General features: G+C 32.5%; 3 protein-coding genes across 3 annotated transcripts; all 3 read left to right on the plus strand.

Moving 5' to 3' along the window:
* The first annotated feature begins 12,313 nt into the window (after window positions 1–12,313).
* LOC133819020 (uncharacterized) lies at window positions 12,314–13,061 on the plus strand. Its single transcript, XM_062252160.1, has 3 exons — window positions 12,314–12,407; window positions 12,492–12,733; window positions 12,813–13,061. Exons 1-3 carry the CDS (start codon window positions 12,314–12,316, stop codon window positions 13,044–13,046), a joined length of 570 nt encoding a protein of 189 aa, XP_062108144.1. The 3' UTR covers window positions 13,047–13,061.
* Window positions 13,062–13,164: 103 nt separating this feature from the next.
* LOC133815228 (uncharacterized) lies at window positions 13,165–14,325 on the plus strand. The gene is made up of 3 exons (XM_062248084.1): window positions 13,165–13,373; window positions 13,456–13,709; window positions 14,283–14,325. Exons 1-3 carry the CDS (start codon window positions 13,314–13,316, stop codon window positions 14,323–14,325), a joined length of 357 nt encoding a protein of 118 aa, XP_062104068.1. The 5' UTR covers window positions 13,165–13,313.
* Window positions 14,326–16,761: 2,436 nt separating this feature from the next.
* Window positions 16,762–18,365, plus strand: LOC133819019 (AT-hook motif nuclear-localized protein 19-like). The gene has a single exon (XM_062252159.1). The coding sequence runs from the start codon at window positions 17,208–17,210 to the stop codon at window positions 18,054–18,056; it is 849 nt and encodes a 282-aa protein (XP_062108143.1). The 5' UTR covers window positions 16,762–17,207; the 3' UTR covers window positions 18,057–18,365.
* Window positions 18,366–20,931: the final 2,566 nt, after the last annotated feature.

Below are 20,931 nucleotides of genomic sequence, written 5' to 3' on the forward strand. Positions count from 1 at the left end.
ACACTTTAGCCACTTTTGAGTATTGTTTTTATGTTTTTTATTATTAATTAATTGTTTAATTGGTTATTTTATAGAGTGTTGAATTTTGTATTTTTTAGGTTTTATTTGTTCATTTAATTATATTTGTATTTTTTAGGGATAGATTGTAAATATATTTATTAATTGGATTTAATTAAATATTATGTTATAAAAAAATACATATGATAGGTTTAGATATTAGATGATATAATTTTATTTATTAATATATGTATGTTTATTTTTTTATGTGTATATGAATGTATGTATAAAAAATTTGAATATATTTTTATGATTTAATGTGGATGTGAATATTAGAATTTAAATAATAATTAGATTATTATGTTAGATAAATATAATTAAATGTTTATAATATGATTTATGTTGTTTATATGAGATATAAATCTTTGAAATCAATTATATGTATGTTCTGGGACTGGTTTTGTAGTTTTTATGCAGGTTTTAAATTTTGGGATATGTTAGATTATAGTCGTTATGCTGCCGAAATTTTTGTAGTTTTAGAAATATTAAACATTACAATTTAATTTTTAATTAATTTTAAAACAATTAATTAAAAATAAAAAGTACAAATTTTAACAATGTAATTTTAAAATTAGTGTTATTAGAAATTTTGTGATTGTAAATTTTAAATCAATTAATTAAAAAAATTATAAAGTGTAAATCAAAATAATAATATTAAATAGAAAATTATAAATATATAATTAAAAATAAAAAGTACAAATTTTAACAATGTAATTTTAAAATTAGTGGTATTAGAAATTTTATGATTATAAATTTTAAATCAATTAATTAAAAATTATAAATTGTAAATCAAAATAATAATATTAAATAGAAAATTATAAATATATAATTAAAATAAAAAGTAAAAGTTTTAACGATGTAATTTTAAAATTAATGTTATTAGAATTTTTATGATTGTAAATTTTAAATCAATTAAATAAAAAATTATAAAGTGTAAATTAAAATAATAATATTAAATAGAAAATTATAAATATATAATTGAAAATAAAAAGTACAAATTTTAACAATGTAATTTTAAAATTAGTGTTATTAGAATTTTTATGATTGTAAACTTTAAATCAATTAATTAAAAAATTATAAAGTGTAAATCAAAATAATAATATTAAATAGAAAATTATAAATATATAATTAAAAATAAAAAGTTCAAATTTTAACAATGTAGTTTTAAAATTAGTGTTATTAGAATTTTTATGATTGTAAATTTTAAATCAATTAATTAAAAAATTATAAAGTGTAAATCAAAATAATAATATTAAATAGTAAATTAAAAAATATATAATTAAAAATAAGAAATAAAAATTTGATAATATATTCATAAAATTTACTAATGTATTCATAAAATTCAATAAGATATCATAAGTTAATTAAAATAATTAGTGCTTTGGTGATAAAAAAATTATTACCAAATAAAGGTAGTTTTTTATGATTATCACATTGTGATAATTTATTTTCCACTTGAATCAGTTATGACGATTGACAATAGTTGGATAACTAATAGACGACGTAACTCTGATGAGTTTTGGAATGGTCTTCAAGCATTTATACAAATGGCCAAGAATCATGTGAATGCTTCGGGAGAAGTCAAATGCCCATGCGTTCAGTGTGTCAATATGTTGAATCAGAAACTGGATGTAGTGGAGGCTCACATACACAGATATGGGTTTCTATAGAGATATGTGAAGTGGACCTATCATGGTGAAGTTGATTGCCTCCAGTAGTGGACGATGGGGCTCCAGTGACTGATGAGATGATTGACATCATCAATGATGATATTGGTGAACAAGACACTAACGAAGAAGGTGTAAATGAAGGAATTTCAGATGGTGGTGGCAATAGTGCGGAGAATCAATTTGATGATATGTTTCAAGAGGTCGAAACTGAGTTATACCCTCGTTGTACATGGTTGTCTTCCTTGAACTTCTTGGCGAAGATAATGCACATGGAGGTTATGAATAAATGGAGAAATAGTTCCTTTGATGAACTTTTGAAGTTTATGAAATTTGCATTCCCGAAGGAGAATAAGATTCCAGCTTCATTCTGTGAGTCTAAGAAAAAAATGAGGAAGTTAGAGTTAGGTTATCAATCAATTAATGCTTGCAAGTACGACTGTTGCTTGTTCTGGAAGGAGAATTCCCAAAAATAGATTTGTCCTGTATGTGGTGAGAGCCGATTGGTTGACAAAGACACAAAGGGGAAAAAAGTCGCCCACAAAGTGTTGCAGTACTTCCCTTTGACTCCTAGGCTGAAGCGTCTTTATGGTTCAAGGCATACAACAAATGATATGACCTGGCATAGTACGGGACGGTCAAAAGAAGATGGTGTGATGCACCATCCTGTTGATATGGGGTACTAGGAAACAATTTGATTCCAGATATCCTCATTTTTCCAGAGAACCCAGAAACATTCGATTGGGTTTGGTTGCTGATGGTTTTAATCCATTTGGTAACATGAGTTTATCTTGCAGCATGTGGCTAGTTTTATTCTACACGTACAATATGCCTCCTTGGCTGTGCATGAAAGAGTCATCATTCATGCTAACCTTATTCATTCCTGGTCCAATCACCTGGGAAGGACATGAATGTCTTTTTGAGGCCTGTGGTAGACGAATTGAAGGAGTTGTGGGATGAGGGAGTTCAAACCAGAGACGCAGCAATGAACAGTGTATTCAAAATGCTTGCAACACTATTATGGACTATCAATGATTTTCCAGCCCGTAGTAGTTGGGAAGACGGCTTATGTTGGTCATAGAAGATTCTTATCTTCTATGCATAAGTGGAGGAAGAGTCACTTGTTTGATGGGAATTATTAAAAAGGACGTCCTCCAAGAAAATTTAGTAGTCAAAACATACTCGAACAATTAACGCATGTTCCAGATCGTTTGCCGGGTAAACATGTCAGTTTTGGGGGTGTGAAAAGAAAGAGAGATCCAAAAGAGCTTAATTGGAGTAAAAATAGTATTTTCTTTGAACTTGATTACTAGTCCCAACTTGAACTGAAGCACAATTTAGATGTGATGCATGTAGAGAAAAATGTTTGCGACAGTTTACTCAGTACTTTTCTTATGAATGAGAAATCTAAAGACACCACCAACGCACGAGTAGACTTTAAGAATTGGGGTATCCGAGAAGAGTTGCACCTCAAGAAAGACGGTACAAAGTTGATCAAACCACATCCTATGTACTCTTTCACACCGGATGATAGACAGTTTTTATGTCAGTTCGTAAAAGGAGTTAGACTTCCTGATGGCTTCGGTTCAAATTTCTCTAAGAAAGTAACTAACAATGATGGCAACATTGTTGGGTTGAAATCTCATGATTGTCACATTCTTATGCAGCGTATGTTGCCGGTAGGAGTTCAAGGCTACTTGGATAAGTCTATTTCGAAGACAAACATTGAGCTTTGCAATTTCTTTAAGCAAATTTGTGCTTGTACATTGGTTGTTAAGGACATGGAGAATGCAGAAGATCAAGTGATACAAATTTTGTGCAAGTTGGAGTTAATTTTTCCTCCAGGATTTTTTTAACATGATGATTCATTTAATTCTTCATTTACCACAAGAAGCTATCCTGGTAGGACCAGTTTACATGAGGCGGATGTATCCGTTTGAGCGATATATGAAGAAGTTGAAAAATTATGTCAGGAATAAGGCATGCCCTGAAGGTTCTATTGTGGAGGGTTATGTTGTCGATGAAGCTTTGACTTTTTGTTCGCAATATCTTTAGGGTGTACAGACTAAATTTAATCGTCCGGAAAGAAATACGGATATTGTTATTCCTAAAAGACAGTTGTCAGTTTTTGAATCACAATGTCGTCCAAGTAGCAAAATGAAAATCATATCCCTTGACTATCTTCATCGGAAAGAAGCAGAGTGGTTTGTACTCAACAATTTCCCCGAAATCCAACCATATATGGAGTAAGTAGCTCAACACATATATGAAATAATTAAATTTAATTCATGGCAAACTGTTATCTTACCTTAATCATTGTGCTATACAGTGAATGTCTTCGAGAAAATTCAAACATAAATCTTCAAAAAGATTTCCCTATCTGGTTTAAATTGAAGGTAAATTATCGAAACTGTAGAATTCTTATGAAATTCGTATCGACTAATACTCATCTCATTTTGTTTTCTTTTTTTGTGTCATACTCTATAGATGGGTCATTTGCGGCAAGTACAACCAACTGAGTGTACTGATGAATTATTTGCTTTAGCAAACACGTCCAATCATAATGCATACTCCTACACGGCTTGCATTGTTAACAGTGTGAAGTTTTATGGTCGTGAAGAAAGACCTACCACTCAAAATAGTAGAGTTTCGGTGCGAGGAACCGATGGTTTCACTTTCTATGGCCAACTTGAGGAGATTGTAGAGTTATGCTATTCCCATGGTTACTCGGTAGTATTGTTTCGATGCAAATGGTTCAACACCGATGCAAGCAAGGGTCGAAATGTGACTGAGAATAACATAACTAGTATCATGATTAATTATGAATGGTACAAGAACGATCAGTTTATTCTCGCCACTCAAGCAAAACAAGTTTTCTACTTGGAAGATCCTTCAAGAAACAAAAATTGGAAGGTAGTACAAGAAGTCAATCATCGAAAGATCTGGGATCATCCAAGTATCGATGATGATAACGAGGTTGATGTCGTACACGATAGAACTTTGTCAACTTTTGTACTCACTGTGAAATTAGGAGAGTTGGAGATTATGCATTTGGATCGACCTGGTCACACCAGCATAATTGGGGAAACGTCTCGATCTGTTCCGGATGTGGATGATGATGACGAAATTAGTGATGATGATTTAGAAAGTACAGATGATGATGTAGGAATCGACATTGATGAGGAATAATATTGAGAAAGTACAAATAATATTCATATTTGTATGTTTAATGTGTATGTTTTAATTTGAAGATTTTTCAATCAATATATGACTTTTCTCAACAATGTTTGTTTTTCAATAGTTTCAACTGTATTACCGAAATTATTTAAGTTATGTAATTAACCTCCAACTATAACTGAGTTTAAGTTAATAATTATTTAAATTGCAGAGATATGTCTGCTACTGTTGCTCGTTCTCATGGCAATGATGGAGCGGATCCTCCTACTCCTCCAGATCCCACGCGAGTTCCTACTTCCTATGAGACAGGTAATATGCTATAATTAGTCTATATTTTATCAATAAATGACAAATTGTTATTATTTTATTCAATTTAATTGTATTGTTTAATTAACATATGCAGCGGTTGCCACAAAAAGAAGAGGTCGGTCTCGATCCAAAAATTTGCAACAGCTCATCAACGACAATAAAGGTCCGTTGGCTCTACAATTTGGTCTGAAGGAGGGAACCTACAAAGTAGTTGGTGATATTGGGACGTTGTTCACGAGACTTATTGGCAACCTTATTGGTCACCGTGTCCCGTTATATTATGACTCGTGGCAAAGTGTTCCGGATGAGCACAAGATTGGATTGATGAAAAATTTGACGTAAATTTATCTACTTATACACGTGTAATGTTTTTTTTATATAATTTAAAAAATCTCACCATTTTTTTAAGGAATTTTTCATTCTTCCCAAAGCTCTCCCTGAGTGGCGACTGATAGAGACTGGGATTGAGCGAGAGTTTCAAGCTCGCTACAAGGATAGAAAAGGTCGCAAGAAAAGACACTCTAATGAACATGGAGGGTATGATGATATCGAGACAGCCAGAAAGAATACACCGGAGGACATTGACAACGAGAGTTGGCAGAAGTTGGTTGACCTTTTCACCACTCCACAGTTCATGGCACGCTCAAAGGCAAATGCTGCCAACAAAGCAAAACAGAAGTATCCAAGTCTCCATGGATCGACTTCTTATGCTTCTGCTCGATTTAAGAAGGTAAATAAAATTATATAGATGATTTGAAATATTTTAAGTTATCTTAATAATAATTTCAATATTTAACTGAGATTTTGTTAAAAAAGAAATTCTAAAAATGAATCTTCAAACCAAGGAACTGCCCAACTTTATCGATACCTTCCATGACATGCACAATCATCCGACACGAGGATGGGTGAACACGAATGCTAAGGATGCATATGTAAGTAACTTTCTAAGTTTTGTATCTATGTATATTATGTATTAATTGTCTTATTTCTAAACTGCAGGATGCCTTGCAGCAAGAAGTCCAGACACAATCCCAATCGCAGTCTCAATCTGAATCTGAAACAGGAAGTGCCAATGTCAATAAGACACAAGTCGTCTCAAAGATACTTGGTCAATGTCATGGCCACAACCAAGGTATTGGACGGAAATTGAAGGGCACTAGTACATTTGGCTCAAGCGCCACCGGATCCTCTTCATAATCAGAGGCATCACTGTTTCCGTCCACCAGAGTTTGCCCTCCGAAAATACCACCTGAGGCTTTCTAGTCCATGATTCAACACTTCAGTCAAGCCTTTATGACCCAGAACAACAACTTCCAGCAAATGCAACAATATTTGCAAACAACAAATCCGAGCATCCAACCTCCACAATTTCAGCATGTGCAACTTGGACATGAACATGATACAGTCCATGATGGCAAGCTTTCAACCACAACAGCCACAACCACCATAGCCACCACAACAGCAACCACCACAACAGTCTGACGATAATGACTTTGGAATTGATTTTGATGACATTTAGTTTATTAAGTTAATATTTTGTGTTGTTTTTTTTATTTTGGAGACAATACTACTTATGTTTTGTTATCTTACATTTTGGAGACTATGAATATTGTTAAATTGGTTTTATTATTTAATTAATAAATTGGTTTTATTATTTAATTAATAAATTGGCTTTATTTATTTAATTAATTAATATTTAATCATTTATTAAATAAATTTTAATCAATATAATTAATTAAATATATATTTTTTTAAATTGTATATCTACAGCGACGACATGTCATCGCTGTAGATGGAGAGGTCGACGGACCTACAGCGACCACATGTCATCGTTGTAGAAGTTTTTTGAAATTCAAATTTTCAAATCTTGCACCACCAACAGCGACGACAAGTCGTCGCAATATCCCAATGCAACCGAAAAAAAGATTTCCTACTTCGACCGACATGTCGTCGCTGTAGTAAAACCCTACTGCGATGACTACGTTTTGTCGTCGCCGTAGATTGCTACACATACGGACCTACATCGACGATGTTGTTGCAACGACATACCGTCACTGTATACCTACAGTGACGACTTCTTGAACTACAGCGACGACAAAATTCGTCGCTGTAAAGCCTTTTTCTGGTAGTTCGTGTGCTGGTCGAAAGCTTGGGCCCAAATCAGCAATGTACTACTACGTTGGCCAACCCAATGGTCGTTGGAAAACAAGGCATTTGGCTAGCTCTATGGCTAGTTACCCAGAGCTAAGGGCGAGGGCCCAGGTGACTCTATGGTCACATAGCTAGGGCGTAGGGCCCCAAGGTTGACTCTATGATCAACAACTCAGGGCAACGGCCCCAGAATGGTCCAATGACCATTTATTTGTAATTATATGCCTGTATAAGTAGGTTATTACTTCTGGACATGCTAGATAAGTATCTGGAGATTTGTACTTTTTGTTCATGCACATATTTAAGTTTTCTTGCTGAGTCTTGGCTCACGGATGCTTTGTGGTGCAGGTAAGGGAAAAGGAAAGCTTGACCAACCATGAGTTTGAGAGCTTCGGTAGCGGCGTGTACATATGCGGCTACTCGTCCACCACGGCCGAGGATATCTCAGAGAAACTAGGGTTGTCGCCCTGATTTTGCTGCTTAGGTCGGCCGGCTGTAATTTTTTATGTATATACACCCTTTTAAATGTTTGTTTGTAATATTTTGGGATCCCATGTACGTATGAAACTTTTTAAATAAAAGTCAACAGTTCTTTTGACCAAAAAAAAATTAACCCTAACCCTTGACGTTAACCTTAGTTACACGTTTTTAACCAAATGACTTTATTAGCAAGTCTAACACAATTTAAAATACATAGTGTAATGGTCCTGGATTAGGAGGACGTTACAAGAAGGTTATTCTACTGCGTGTCACGCTAATTCAATGTGGCCTAGCCTCGCTTGTTGAATCCAGCTCGGTAGCTTCGCGAGACTCCTTCTTGCGACTTTGGAATCCATTCCTGCAAGATTATGCCTTCACGAGACGTTTCTAGCGAGAATTTGTTCTATCTCGCAAGGTCTCTTGTCATCATGAGACTATTTCTAGAGTGTTCTAACGTGATTGTGTGCGAGCAGTCACTTCTCCCATGATTTCTATCTTCCAAACTTCTCGCTCAACTCCTGGTGAGTCGCCTTCTCATTTGGTGCCTTGTGAGTGTCTTTCTCAAAGGATGAAATGCGAGCAATCCTACTTTCAAGACTCATAAATTTTGACTTGGATTGAATTAGAAGATCTATAATCTATGAAAGTGAAGCTCATTGAGAGATCTCACACTCAATAAGATTAGCCCATCATAGACCAACTTTAGGCCCAAGAAAATGTTGTTTGAAGCACTGTCAGAAGACTATAAATTTTTTAGGTAGAACTGTGTGGTTATTATTAGATATTCAACATGCCATGTTCTTGCTTTCAGTGCAACTCAGCTGGAGTCACTTCATTGCAGATGGAACTTTTGGCTATTCAAGAAGGTATGCATCTATTGTGAATCTGTTTGATGTACAAATTAATTTTTGTTATCGAAATGATTTTCTTCATGCTATCAAGTATCAAGTATCAATGCTATCAATGTTGTTGATATTAAGGGTTGTTGATGGGTACAGGTATGTGGCGCCTACTCTAGCCAAATATATAGTATGAGTTCTTATTATATTACTAGAGGAGATTGAGATTCTTTCACTACAAAAACAAGGTTCTATACCGAGAACATTATACCGACAACGTGTTCTCGGTATAGACATTTCATATGCGCGGGACATTTTCGCAGTTCTGAATAGGGTTAGTTGCTATACCGAGAACCTATACCGAGAACATGTTCTCGGTATAGGGTTTATAAATATACCCAACAGCCGCGAAGCCCCTTCTCCTTCCTCTCTGGTTTCCCTCTACTTTCTCCGAGCCGTCCGCCTCCCTCTGCCGAAAACCTCCATTTTCGGCCCAAAAATCTCGGTTTTAAGCCCCAAAATTGCCAAGGGTGAAGGAGTTTCTCTCTATTTGTTAAAGGTAAGGTGTATTTATTCATTTTATATATATATATTTATGAAATGGTAATGATATTTTGTAATTTTTGTTTGAAGGTTGGGTGCGGTTTTTGTTGGACTACAGAGATAGTTTGCAAGATATTGAAGGTGTTGGTAAATTGTTTTTAATTTTTCTATTTTTTTTTTAATTTTTTTTAATTTTTTTTCAATTTTTGAATAATTTATGTTTTTTTTTATATAAATAAAATAATATTAATTTTAATAAAAATCTGAAATTATTAAATTAGATAGAATGCATTTATTTTTAGGTTTTAAAAATATTTATTAGTAAAAATGATATTAGGAATTAGAAAATTGTTATATGATTAATTAGTATTTTTTTTTTATTAAAGTAGATTCTATGTTGTTTTGGTGAAATTTATGTGTATTAAACATATTAGTAAACATATTAAATATTTGAGTGTTAATTTGAAAATTTTGGTGCTAATGTTAGTATGTTGTTGTTGTCAATTTTAATTTTTTTGGTTATGTTAGTAGTAAAAAATCAGATTTTATAAATATTGATGATTTGTTGTTGTTAATTTTTAGTAGAATTTTGATATTTTGCTTAGAAAATTGAATAATTAATAAAATTTAGACTAATAATTATAAATTATATAGTCGTTTAAAATGTATTTGTATTGCTCTCTGCATGATCTGGGTATGGATATTTTTTATGTGTTATTTGCAGGATTTTAAATTATGGGATAGATGAAAATATAGTCGTTATGGTGCCAATTTTTTTATATAATTGTAAAATTTAGAGATATTGTGAATAGATTAAAAAAATTAACATTAACATTATGCAACTAAATTTTAATAAAAATAAACATTAATTAAATAATTTAAGTAATAATTAAATCCTAAAGTAATTAAATAAATTTTAAACAAATCTTAGAAATTTTGTTTAAATTAATAAAACTATTCAATAAGCATAAGTAAAATATGTAATTTAATAAATACTAAATTAATATGTAAAAAAATAATATTTGTTAGTTCTGATTAAATAAAATTAACAAATATATTATTAGAAAACCATTATTAAAATTAAAATTAATATTTGTTAGTTTTAATCATTATTAAAATTAAAATTAAAAAAATATGTCAAATTTAAATAATTTTAATAATATTTACACTGAAATATATTATAGTTAGATATCATAAAACAACATAATTAACTTCAAAGAGTATAAGACATTAAAAAAACATATTTAATTTTATTTGCTTTTTTCTTTGGTAATAAGAAATTATTACCAAAGATATGATAGTGTTATTATCACCTAGTGATAATATTATATTTTTTTAGTGTTCATCACAAGAAGCCTTAGACCCGTTCAGAGAGGGTTAGTCATTGAAGACTCTTACATTTGCCTCTCTCTGAATTAGGACACACACACAAATTGATTGTAAGTTTGATTATTAGTGTTCCGTGCAGTGCTACATTCATACAATGTCGATCAACAAGAGCTGGATTAATTTGACAGATCGATTATCCGATGAGTATGAGGCTGGTGTGATGGATTTTCTCCAGAGAGCTCGACAGTGCGTTGACTCAAGGGGATTGGTGAAATGTCCGTGTAGGAGGTGTGTCAACGTTGAATTTCAGACGATTGATGTATTAGAAAATCATCTTTTTGTAAATGGTTTTCTTCAGAAATATACCAATTGGCATTGGCATGGAGAGGATGAAATAATACCAATGAGGAAAGTGATAGATCAAAATGATGAAGATGAAATGATGGATGTTCTCAATGATCTTATGCAAAATGACAATGACAGACATGAAGAGAATGAGCGCGATCAAGAGATACCTACAACAGACTACAGGGGTGGGCAACATTATAACGATTTGTTTGCTGAGATCGAGGCTCCATTATTCCCCGGGTGTCAAAATTACACATCATTGAATTTCCTAGTGAAGTTAATGCATTTCAAAGTGTTGGGCAAAATTCCCAACAAAATATTTGATGGAATGTTGGAGTTGTTACATGATGCATTTCCAGCCCCAAATAAGCTTCCAAAATCGCATTATGCAGCGAAAAGGTTGTTGCGAAAACTTGGATTGGGCTACGAGTCAATCCATGTCTGCAAGCATGATTGCGCACTGTTTTGGAAAGAACATGCTGGAAAAAGCAAAGGTCCTGTTTGTGGGGAGGATCGACGGGTGGACAAGAACACCAAGGGAAAGAAAGTGCCTCATAAAGTGATGCGTTATTTTCCTTTAACCCCTAGGTTAATGCGAAAATATGCATCGAGGCACATTGCTCAATATATGAGATGGCATCACGAGCAACGTATAAAAGAAGATGGTGTATTGCGTCATCCTGTTGGTGGGAAAGCTTGGAAGGACTTTGACCGAAATAATCCAACATTTGCAATGGAACCCAGGAATGTGCAGCTTGGATTGGCTGCAGATGGATTCAATCCCTTTGGTAATATGAGTCTTTCTTATAGTATGTGGCCAGTTGTGTTGACGACATATAACTTGCCACCATGGTTGTGCATGAGAGAAACTAATTTCATGTTGACGACATATAACTGGCCAAGGTTATCATGCTTGCTCTACTTGCAATGTGGCAACACCATCTGTTCGTTTACAAAAGAAGTGCATCACAGAAATGTGTGGGACATCCTACTAGTTGAAGAACAAGCGAAGGATGTAGAAGTAAATGTTATGCACGACACTAGTTCCTCTAATTTCCAATTATTCGTTGATATTGGACCGTTGCCACAAATCAGCTTTGAACGTACGGGGGCTCCATTACAATTTGTTGAGATAGATAATGTTGCAATTGAGGAGGAGAGGGAGGAGGAAATGGAAGAAGAGGAGGAGGAGGAAGAGGAAGTGGAGGAGGAGGAGGAGGAGGAAGTTGAATATGAAGATGATGAAGAGGAAGATGAACACATAGAAACCGATGATGATAGTGAAGATTATTATAGTGATAATTAAGTGGTAATTTTATAATATGTTGAAGTAATTATTTTTAACAATAATTAATTTTATATAGTCATTTTTAACCGATAAATGTAATTTTAATATCGATTAATTGGACAGATATGGCTGATGTTATTGCTCGATCTCACGGGGGTGATGGTGGAGGATGCGATCCTCCATGTGGACCGTCAGATATCCCAGCTGATTGTGAACGAGGTAATATTTTACACATTGATATACTCCTTAAATTTAAACAATTAATCCACATTAATTTTAAAATATTAAATTTGCATACAATAGCGCCTCCAAACAAACGTGGACGCCATAAAGGATTGAACACACGGGAAAAAAGGGAACAATTGGGGCGTCCTCTCCCTCTCGAGTGGGATGTGCGGGGGAGAACATATAAAGAGATCAGAGATTACAGCTCAAATTTCTCAAGAGAGCTCGGATTACTTGTTCGACAGTACACAGATCTGGACTGTCCTCAATGGTCAAAAGTACCAAATGCCTCGAAACAAAGAATACTTGCACATTTGGAAGTAAGTAGTTTATGTATTTTTATGTTAATTCTCATTTTATGTTATATATCATATTTACTAATAAATGTTTGTAAATTAGGATGATTTGTTTGATATTGGGCGTACTAGATATGGAGAAGGGCATATGCCTGGGATCTTGAGAGGCATTGATACTTCGTGTGCTAAAAAGTATTCTGACTGGAAGTACGATATTAAAGAGCATTTAACGATTAATGGGCCACAAAATCGTTATGGTGGTTGCACGGATACGCAGTGGCAAAAAGCCATTGAATTTTTCAGACGCCCAGAAATTACGGTATTAATTTCTTGCTAAACTTAACTATCTTAATTAAATATATTACTAATGATAACTTTTTGCAGAAACGTTCTGTGGTCAACAAGGAAAATAGAAACAAACTGAAAGAGCTTAGCTATGGAGGTTCTCAGTCAATCCCAACCCTGCACTATAAAAAAGTTAGTTAATTAATTATTTTTTAGTTTGTTTTTCTTATTTACGTTTAATTATTAATTTTATAAAAATATATGTACGTGACAGCGCAATTTAGAGACTGGGCAACTTGAGCCCATCCCGGATAGCTGGATGGATACTCACCATAAATCAGGCACAGGGTGGGTGACAGAGACAGCCAAAAATACTTGGGTACGTTAAGTTTTTTTAAACATTTTTCAAAATTTTAATTGTTTGTTTACAAAACATAATTGCATTATACATTGTATCATAGGAGGAATTGCGTGCATATCGCGACACACAGCAGACACAGACAACTGATACTGAGAGTTCCACACCAGTTTCGAGTGCGCCTGAAGATGAAGACATATCTTTGGTACAAACTGTCTTCGAAAAACGACGGGGCCACCAGAAAGGATATGGACGTATCCTTAACATAAGGGACCGAACTCCATTTGATTTTCGTCCTTCACAAACTAGAGATGAAGAGATGTTTGAGATGAGAGAGCGTCTTCGACAGTTAGAGGAGCATGTCCGGACTCATTGTATCACCCCGAGATCTCAAGGTGCCCCACCACCACCTGATGATCCCAATGTTGGAGCACCGACTCAGTAGGATTTATGTATGAATTTTATTACAATGGACTATTACATTATCATGTTTAAGACAACTATTTATTTTGATTCAGCAAACATACTCTTATGTTTTTATTTATATGTTTAATATAAGTGTTTAAATTTTATTCTATTGTTTTATATTTAATTCAAATTAAATAAATAAATAAGGGAATAAATATAAAAAAAATTCTGGTTTAGTCTATACCAAGGACATTGTCCTCGGTATATACCATTAAGATGACAAATTGGGGTTGGTTGTGCCGAGGACATTTTTCACTCTATACCGATGACATTGTCCTCGGTACAACCTATACCGAGAACATGTTCATTGTCGTCGGTAGAAGTTTACTTCTACCGACGCAGCTGTACCGAGGACTTACTGCCAACGACATGTTCTCGATATAAGGTCTACCGAGAACATTTAGGCTTATACCGATGACATTTGTTCTCAGTATAGGCCTTTTTTTTGTAGTGTTTTCTTAGTTGTATTAGTGCTATTGTTGATCTAGATGCTCGTTTTCAATAATATCCCTCTCAATAATTCTTACAAAATTGTTTTATGTTGAGTTAAATGAAGTCATACTTTGGGGATTTTACACTACTATATTTCTCTATTACAATATTAATACATTTGAACTTAATTATATTATATTATATTATATATATTATAACCCTTTTATAAATAAATTGGTTATTTATTTCCTTGTTTAGATTATTTGAATGATATTCTTTTTATTTGGAAAATTAACTTTTAATATGTTAAAGGAGTTTTGACTAAATTCCTTCAAAAAAAAAAGAATAAAAAAGAGTTTTGACTAGATGAATAATATTAATAATAGTTACTTAATATATATTTCAAAAACTTTCCATATTCCTTCGTACCCACTAGACACAATTTGGTGAGGGAATAATTGTTTTAAATATGGTTGTCACTAAGTGGAGAAACAAAAATACACACACACATATATATATATATTGTATTTTGTCAATATAAACTATTTAAATAATTTTGTTTGCACATACATACTCATAATATATTTGCAAATTGTATTTATAAATACAATTAATTTTGTATATATTTTTGTTTATATTCATCTAATCACCTGTGTATCATAGTAAACATTTTTGTTTAAGTAAATTCTGTAAGTGAAACCAAGAATTTAATATTCATAAAAATAATTATTTTTGTATTTGGTCAAAATAATCTATTAAACAATTCATAATAGATGTTTATAATTTGTAGTTGTAAATAAACAATAATTCTATATATGTTTTTATTTATGTTTCATATAATAATAGTAATAAAAAATAATTCTGTATATTTTGTTTATATTTTTCTAATCAATTGTGTATCATAATAAACATTTTATCTAAAACAGTAAGTGAACCAAGAATTTAACATTCATAAAAATAAAAATTTTTGTATTCTATTAAAACATGTACAACTTTGTTTACATGTACATATCACAATATGTATTTATAATTTGTAATTATAAATAAATAACAACTTTGTATATGTTTTGGTTTATGTTCATATATCATAATAAACATTTTAGTTTATGTCTAGAATCTTAATATTATTATTATTATAATGTTTAAATTATATAACGTCAAAAAATGAAAGGGAATGTTGTTTATTATTTGACTTATTATAGAATATTTGCTAATTAATATGGTTTTCATTAATTGGCATAATCAATATATTTGTATCAAAACAAAAATGGAAAGAAGCAAAATGAGTCTCACTATTACAGATATATATTTTTCATAATAGATTATGTTTTGTATATATAATGTAAATATATTATTTTGTATTATTAATGTAGTTATATAATAGTATATAGACGAGAAAAGTTTTGTTTTGAAATTACAGTTTCAAAATACAATACCTTTATATTACTCATTCTTCTCCTCATCAGAATCCGCTCAATATATAATAATGATGATGATTTAGATGGATATTTCTCCTTTTCTTCGTTATTATAACATTATTTCTGTTCAAGAACTTCAATATAGTTTTAGCATATATAGTTCATTACAAATGATTTAGTCCACCCCTATAAGAGTATAGTCTCCTACATAGAAAAAGTGTGAGAATAATAACATGAGTTCAAAAAAGATATATATAAAGATATTTTATTGGCAAATTCAATCAACATGGTGTAATCTTTCGATGGAGAGAGCAAGACAATAATAATGTAGGGCATTTCTCTGCAAGGGGGCATGGGAATGGGAAGACTCTGAGCAAACTACGTATGATACACATACACCAGTTCTTTTTCTCTCTCTCTCTTTTATATATATATATATATATATTTGTACATAAAAAAACTTCAAACTTAGTCAATAATTAATTTTGATAAAAGACATGAATATGTATATCTTGTTGGCTCTGCTATATATTATATTATATTATACCAAAATAAGACACAAATACACATTGAATCCTTTGCTTATAAATATGTTGGAGAGGGGCCCGAGAAAAGTACGTGCTTCCCACCTGCCCACGCGCACGCTACCCCACAAAACCCTAATCGCCAAAGACTATACACACACATTAATTTAGCTAAGCTAAAAAGTGTCTATATTTCCTCCGTTAATCTGCCCACAAGGACTTACTTATTAGCTATACTTAGTAATATTTATTAAGACTTAATATTGAATTGCATGTACGCTACCTCTTTTGTGGTGTAAACACCATTAGTGCTCCGGTTAGCAATTCTAAAAATTAAAACTAAAATATTACACATTTATATTAAAAAAATATATATAAATAAATATATAAATGTGCACAACACATTTAGCTAGCCAGCTCCCCAAATCACAACAGTAGAGCTAAAAAATAATAGGTTAAGCCAAAGGAAAAACATTATTTATTTATTTTTGTTTACTTGTTCCTTGCTGAGCTCCTTTAATTTGTTTTCAGTGTCTTTCTCTTTCTTTTTTTTTTTATTATTATATATAAATACTATTAATTTTACTTCTTCTTCTTCTTCTTACTTAGTGCTTTGCTTTCTTTGGTTTTCTTCTCTCTCTCTCTCTCTCTCTTTCCTCTCTTCTTTTATAGCATCTCTGTTCCATAATTAGATCACTTAATCCTGCGTTTTCGTCATTCGAATTCCTTGTATTCATCATCTTCTTCACCAGTTTGAATCATCATCATATCCTATAACATATATATAAAAATTCATTCCAGTAGTACTTAATTCACTCTTCCCTGTTCATATATCCATATATAGTTCAAAAGGGATTTTAATTACACTACTGGCTATATTGCTTCCAAACTCAGGTTATATCAGTCGAATTATTGGGTTTTCTTAAATTTGATCACTTCTTCTTTTACAAGTTCAATATATAATAGCTAGTCTGGCTAATCCGTGGTGGACGAATCAGGTGGGGCTGCCGGTCATGGACCTGGCGGCGAACAACTCACCTGTATTACAAAACAAACGATCATCAGAGCTCCCAGTCCACCACGACCGAGACGACATCGACGACGACGACGATAGAGACCATATAGACGAGCCCAGAGAGGGAGCAGTCGAGGTTGGAAACCGCAGGCCAAGAGGCCGTCCTCCGGGCTCAAAAAACAAGCCAAAGCCGCCCATCTTCGTCACCAGGGATAGCCCAAACGCCCTAAAAAGCCACGTCATGGAGGTGGCCGGAGGCGCTGACGTGGCCGAGAGCGTCGCCCAATTCGCTCGCCGACGTCAGCGTGGGGTCTGCGTACTCAGTGGTAGCGGCTCCGTCGCCAACGTAACCCTGAGACAACCCTCCGCTGCCGGCGCTGTCGTAGCCCTACACGGCCGCTTCGAGATTCTGTCTCTGACAGGAGCTTTCCTTCCTGGACCGGCTCCGCCCGGCTCGACCGGGCTCACGGTTTACCTAGCTGGGGGACAAGGCCAGGTGGTGGGAGGGAGTGTGGTCGGTTCTCTGGTGGCGGCCGGACCGGTGATGGTGATTGCGGCAACTTTCGCCAATGCTACTTATGAGAGACTGCCTTTAGAAGATGAAGAGGAGGCAGGAAGCGGAGGACATGGAGGAGGCGGTGGCGCAGAGGATTCGCCGACTGGGCTTACCAACGGTGGCGGAGGACATATGGCGCCGGCTCAGGGGTTGGCTGATCCCTCGGCTATGCCTCCTGTGTACAATAATCTTCCGCCGAATCTGATTCCTAATGGAGCTCACCATCACCATCAGCAGCAGTTGGCAGGCCATGATTCGTATCCTTGGTCTCATGCTCGGCAGTCTTACTGAAAATTTGATCATGAAAACTCATAATAAAAAAGGTAATTTGAATTATTGATTATTAGGAGAGTGGAAAAAAAAACTTGGTTTATTAATTAGTCTTTATATATATATATATATATATATATATGTGTTTGATTTTTTTCTTTCTTTCTTTTTTTAGAATTTATAAAGAGAGAGTTAATATTGTCATGGTGATGATGAACGAGACATCAGTGTTATTATAATTAATATTATTAGAGGTTTTTCTTAACTATATATATGTAGAAGTCATGTAAATTACAGAGAACATGATCTTATTGTTATGTTTCCTTAATTTGAATTAATAAAAAAAAGAGATGATGGTCGATCATCTTTGAATTAGAAATTTTCATTTTGGTTACTTTTAATCTCTAGTAGTTTTGATCATGTCTTCAATTCTTTTAATAATTTTCATTTATTATAGTGGAGAACATTTCACATATATTATACTTGATGAGCTGGATTGATTTGTTTGTAGTAGCAGTTAGTTATTATATGATATGACGGATTAGACTTGCAAGATATACAAAACTATATATTATATAATATATATTCTACATGTTAGGTCGAGACTGCTATAAATATATAAATATATATATATATACATATGTGTATATACCTCTTTGGTTTTTGAGCCTAAACTTCAAAGAATTGAAGAGGGAGCAGCCCTTGGATATTACTTATATATTCTTATTAGAGTGAGTACTTAGATCAACTTTACAACCTGAATGTTGCAACTATATATATATATATATGGAGATCATATATAATGATAATTTTGTAGACATCTTTTTAGTTATAATACAATATATTATATATATATATATTTTATGCTTCATGAAATGAATAAAATTGGTGTAATTAAGAAGAAAGCTGTATGCTAGGTTTCTTTGAAAAAGGAGTAATATGATCGTCAGATCTAGGCTTTACATAATTTCCCATTCAAGTTTTCTGTGTGTTTAAATATTCTGGGTATAAATATATATAAATGATTTCTTTTTTGCAATATTAATTTAATCTGAGTGGAATGCTTTACATAATTTAATATTAATTAACAGCTTATTCTACTTAATATGGACTTTATGTAACCTATATAACATGAGATTATGTTTTAAGATCTTGGATTTTACTAATGAGATGTTTGGAAACAACTATGTAATTACGTACTAGGTTAGTAATTACTAATCTAAGTAATTTTACTATATTTTAAAACATAAAATGTGTTTGGATATCAAGCGTTAATTACTTAGTAATTACATAAAAAATATATTATGTAATAAATACTGAAAAGTTATTTTTTGAGTCTATGAATTAAAGACTTGAGTCAATCAAAAAATAAAGAACAAGTGTTGAAATGTAAAGAAAACTAGCAGATTTTTACAAGGTTCAATGATAAAATCCAGCTACTCATTGGGTTACAAAGACTAGGGTAAATCACTTCACTATAGTAGATTTTTGTTCTTTACAAATTACAAAACCAAAATGTCAATTTGATAAAGAACAATATCCAAAACTCACATCAAGATTTACAATTTACCCTAAGTTGAATCTCTCACTCAATTTTTTGTACTTCTAAATCCCATAGAAGAATGGCTAAAATCCTTTCAGAAAACACTGAGAACAGATCCCTCTATTCTTCTCCTTGAAGAATCTGAAAAACCAAGAACTATAATCCAAGAAATCTACAACAAAAATGTTAGAGAGAAAAATAAGAACAAAGAAACTCTCTGCAACGAAGAAATGGTTAGCTTAGCAATGAACACCTGAAAACTGAGCAGTATATAAAGGTAGGTAAAAGAACCTAACAGCAAACCCTATTAACAGCCTGAACAAAATTAGTAAAAACCTAACTAAACAAACTTATCTCATGTAGCAAATGAAATCACGAAGATCTCCAGATGCAACCAAAGCACAGCCCAGATGCATCTGGGATCATGATTTGCCAAAATAAAAAAAAAATGTAGCAAAACATGGTTATAACAAATACTATTTAAAATTGATAGTAATTAGTAATTACACATTGTAATTACACTCAATTCTCATATGGGCTATGAGAATCGGAAAGTGTGATTAGAACTTTCTCAATTACCTCCAATTACATAACTATTGTGTGATTACATGCTCAGACAAACACGCCAAATCGAATAATTACTCCGAATTACACCTAATTTCAATTACACGGTGACTTTCCAAATACACCCTAAAGAATAACTTTTATGAGAAAAAAAGATATAAGAAAAAATGAAGGAAAATATTTTTTTAATAGTTGATATGAGACTTTGTTTAATATAATATTTTCTTTGATATATTTATAATTATTGTAGATCTTATAAAATTATACCACATTTAAGTTTAAATTTTTCTAGAAAAAAATTCTCAATCTTTTTATTTGAATCCAAATATATCAGAAAATGAAACTTTTTGTAATTTTTTTTTTCTTCTAAAATTCAAAATCCAAACAAAGCATAAAAATATATATAAACTAGAAAGCATAACCGTGCTTCACACAGTCTTTTATAATAATTAAAAAAAATTTGGAGATTGTATAGTTGAGATTCATTTTTATCCTGCTCATACAACATATTTCTTACATAGATACGTGAAGATGTCTTGACCATAGTTTTTTAATGATGATGTTCATTGTATAGCAAATCTCTTGTAGGTTTTCGAAAAATTATGAATAATAAGGATTATTTTGGCCGATTACCCATTTGGATCATTTACTTTTAGATATCGTATTTTATCAAAATGTTAAACATATGAATAGAAAAATCGATTATTTGAACACTATATATTGCCCAATTACCTATTTTGCCACTTTATTTTAAAAATTACTTTTGGACCATGTATTTATTCAAAAAGT

The sequence above is a fragment of the Humulus lupulus genome, chromosome 2 (genome assembly GCF_963169125.1).
Source record: "Humulus lupulus chromosome 2, drHumLupu1.1, whole genome shotgun sequence".
In the NCBI taxonomy this organism is placed as follows: Eukaryota; Viridiplantae; Streptophyta; class Magnoliopsida; order Rosales; family Cannabaceae; genus Humulus; species Humulus lupulus.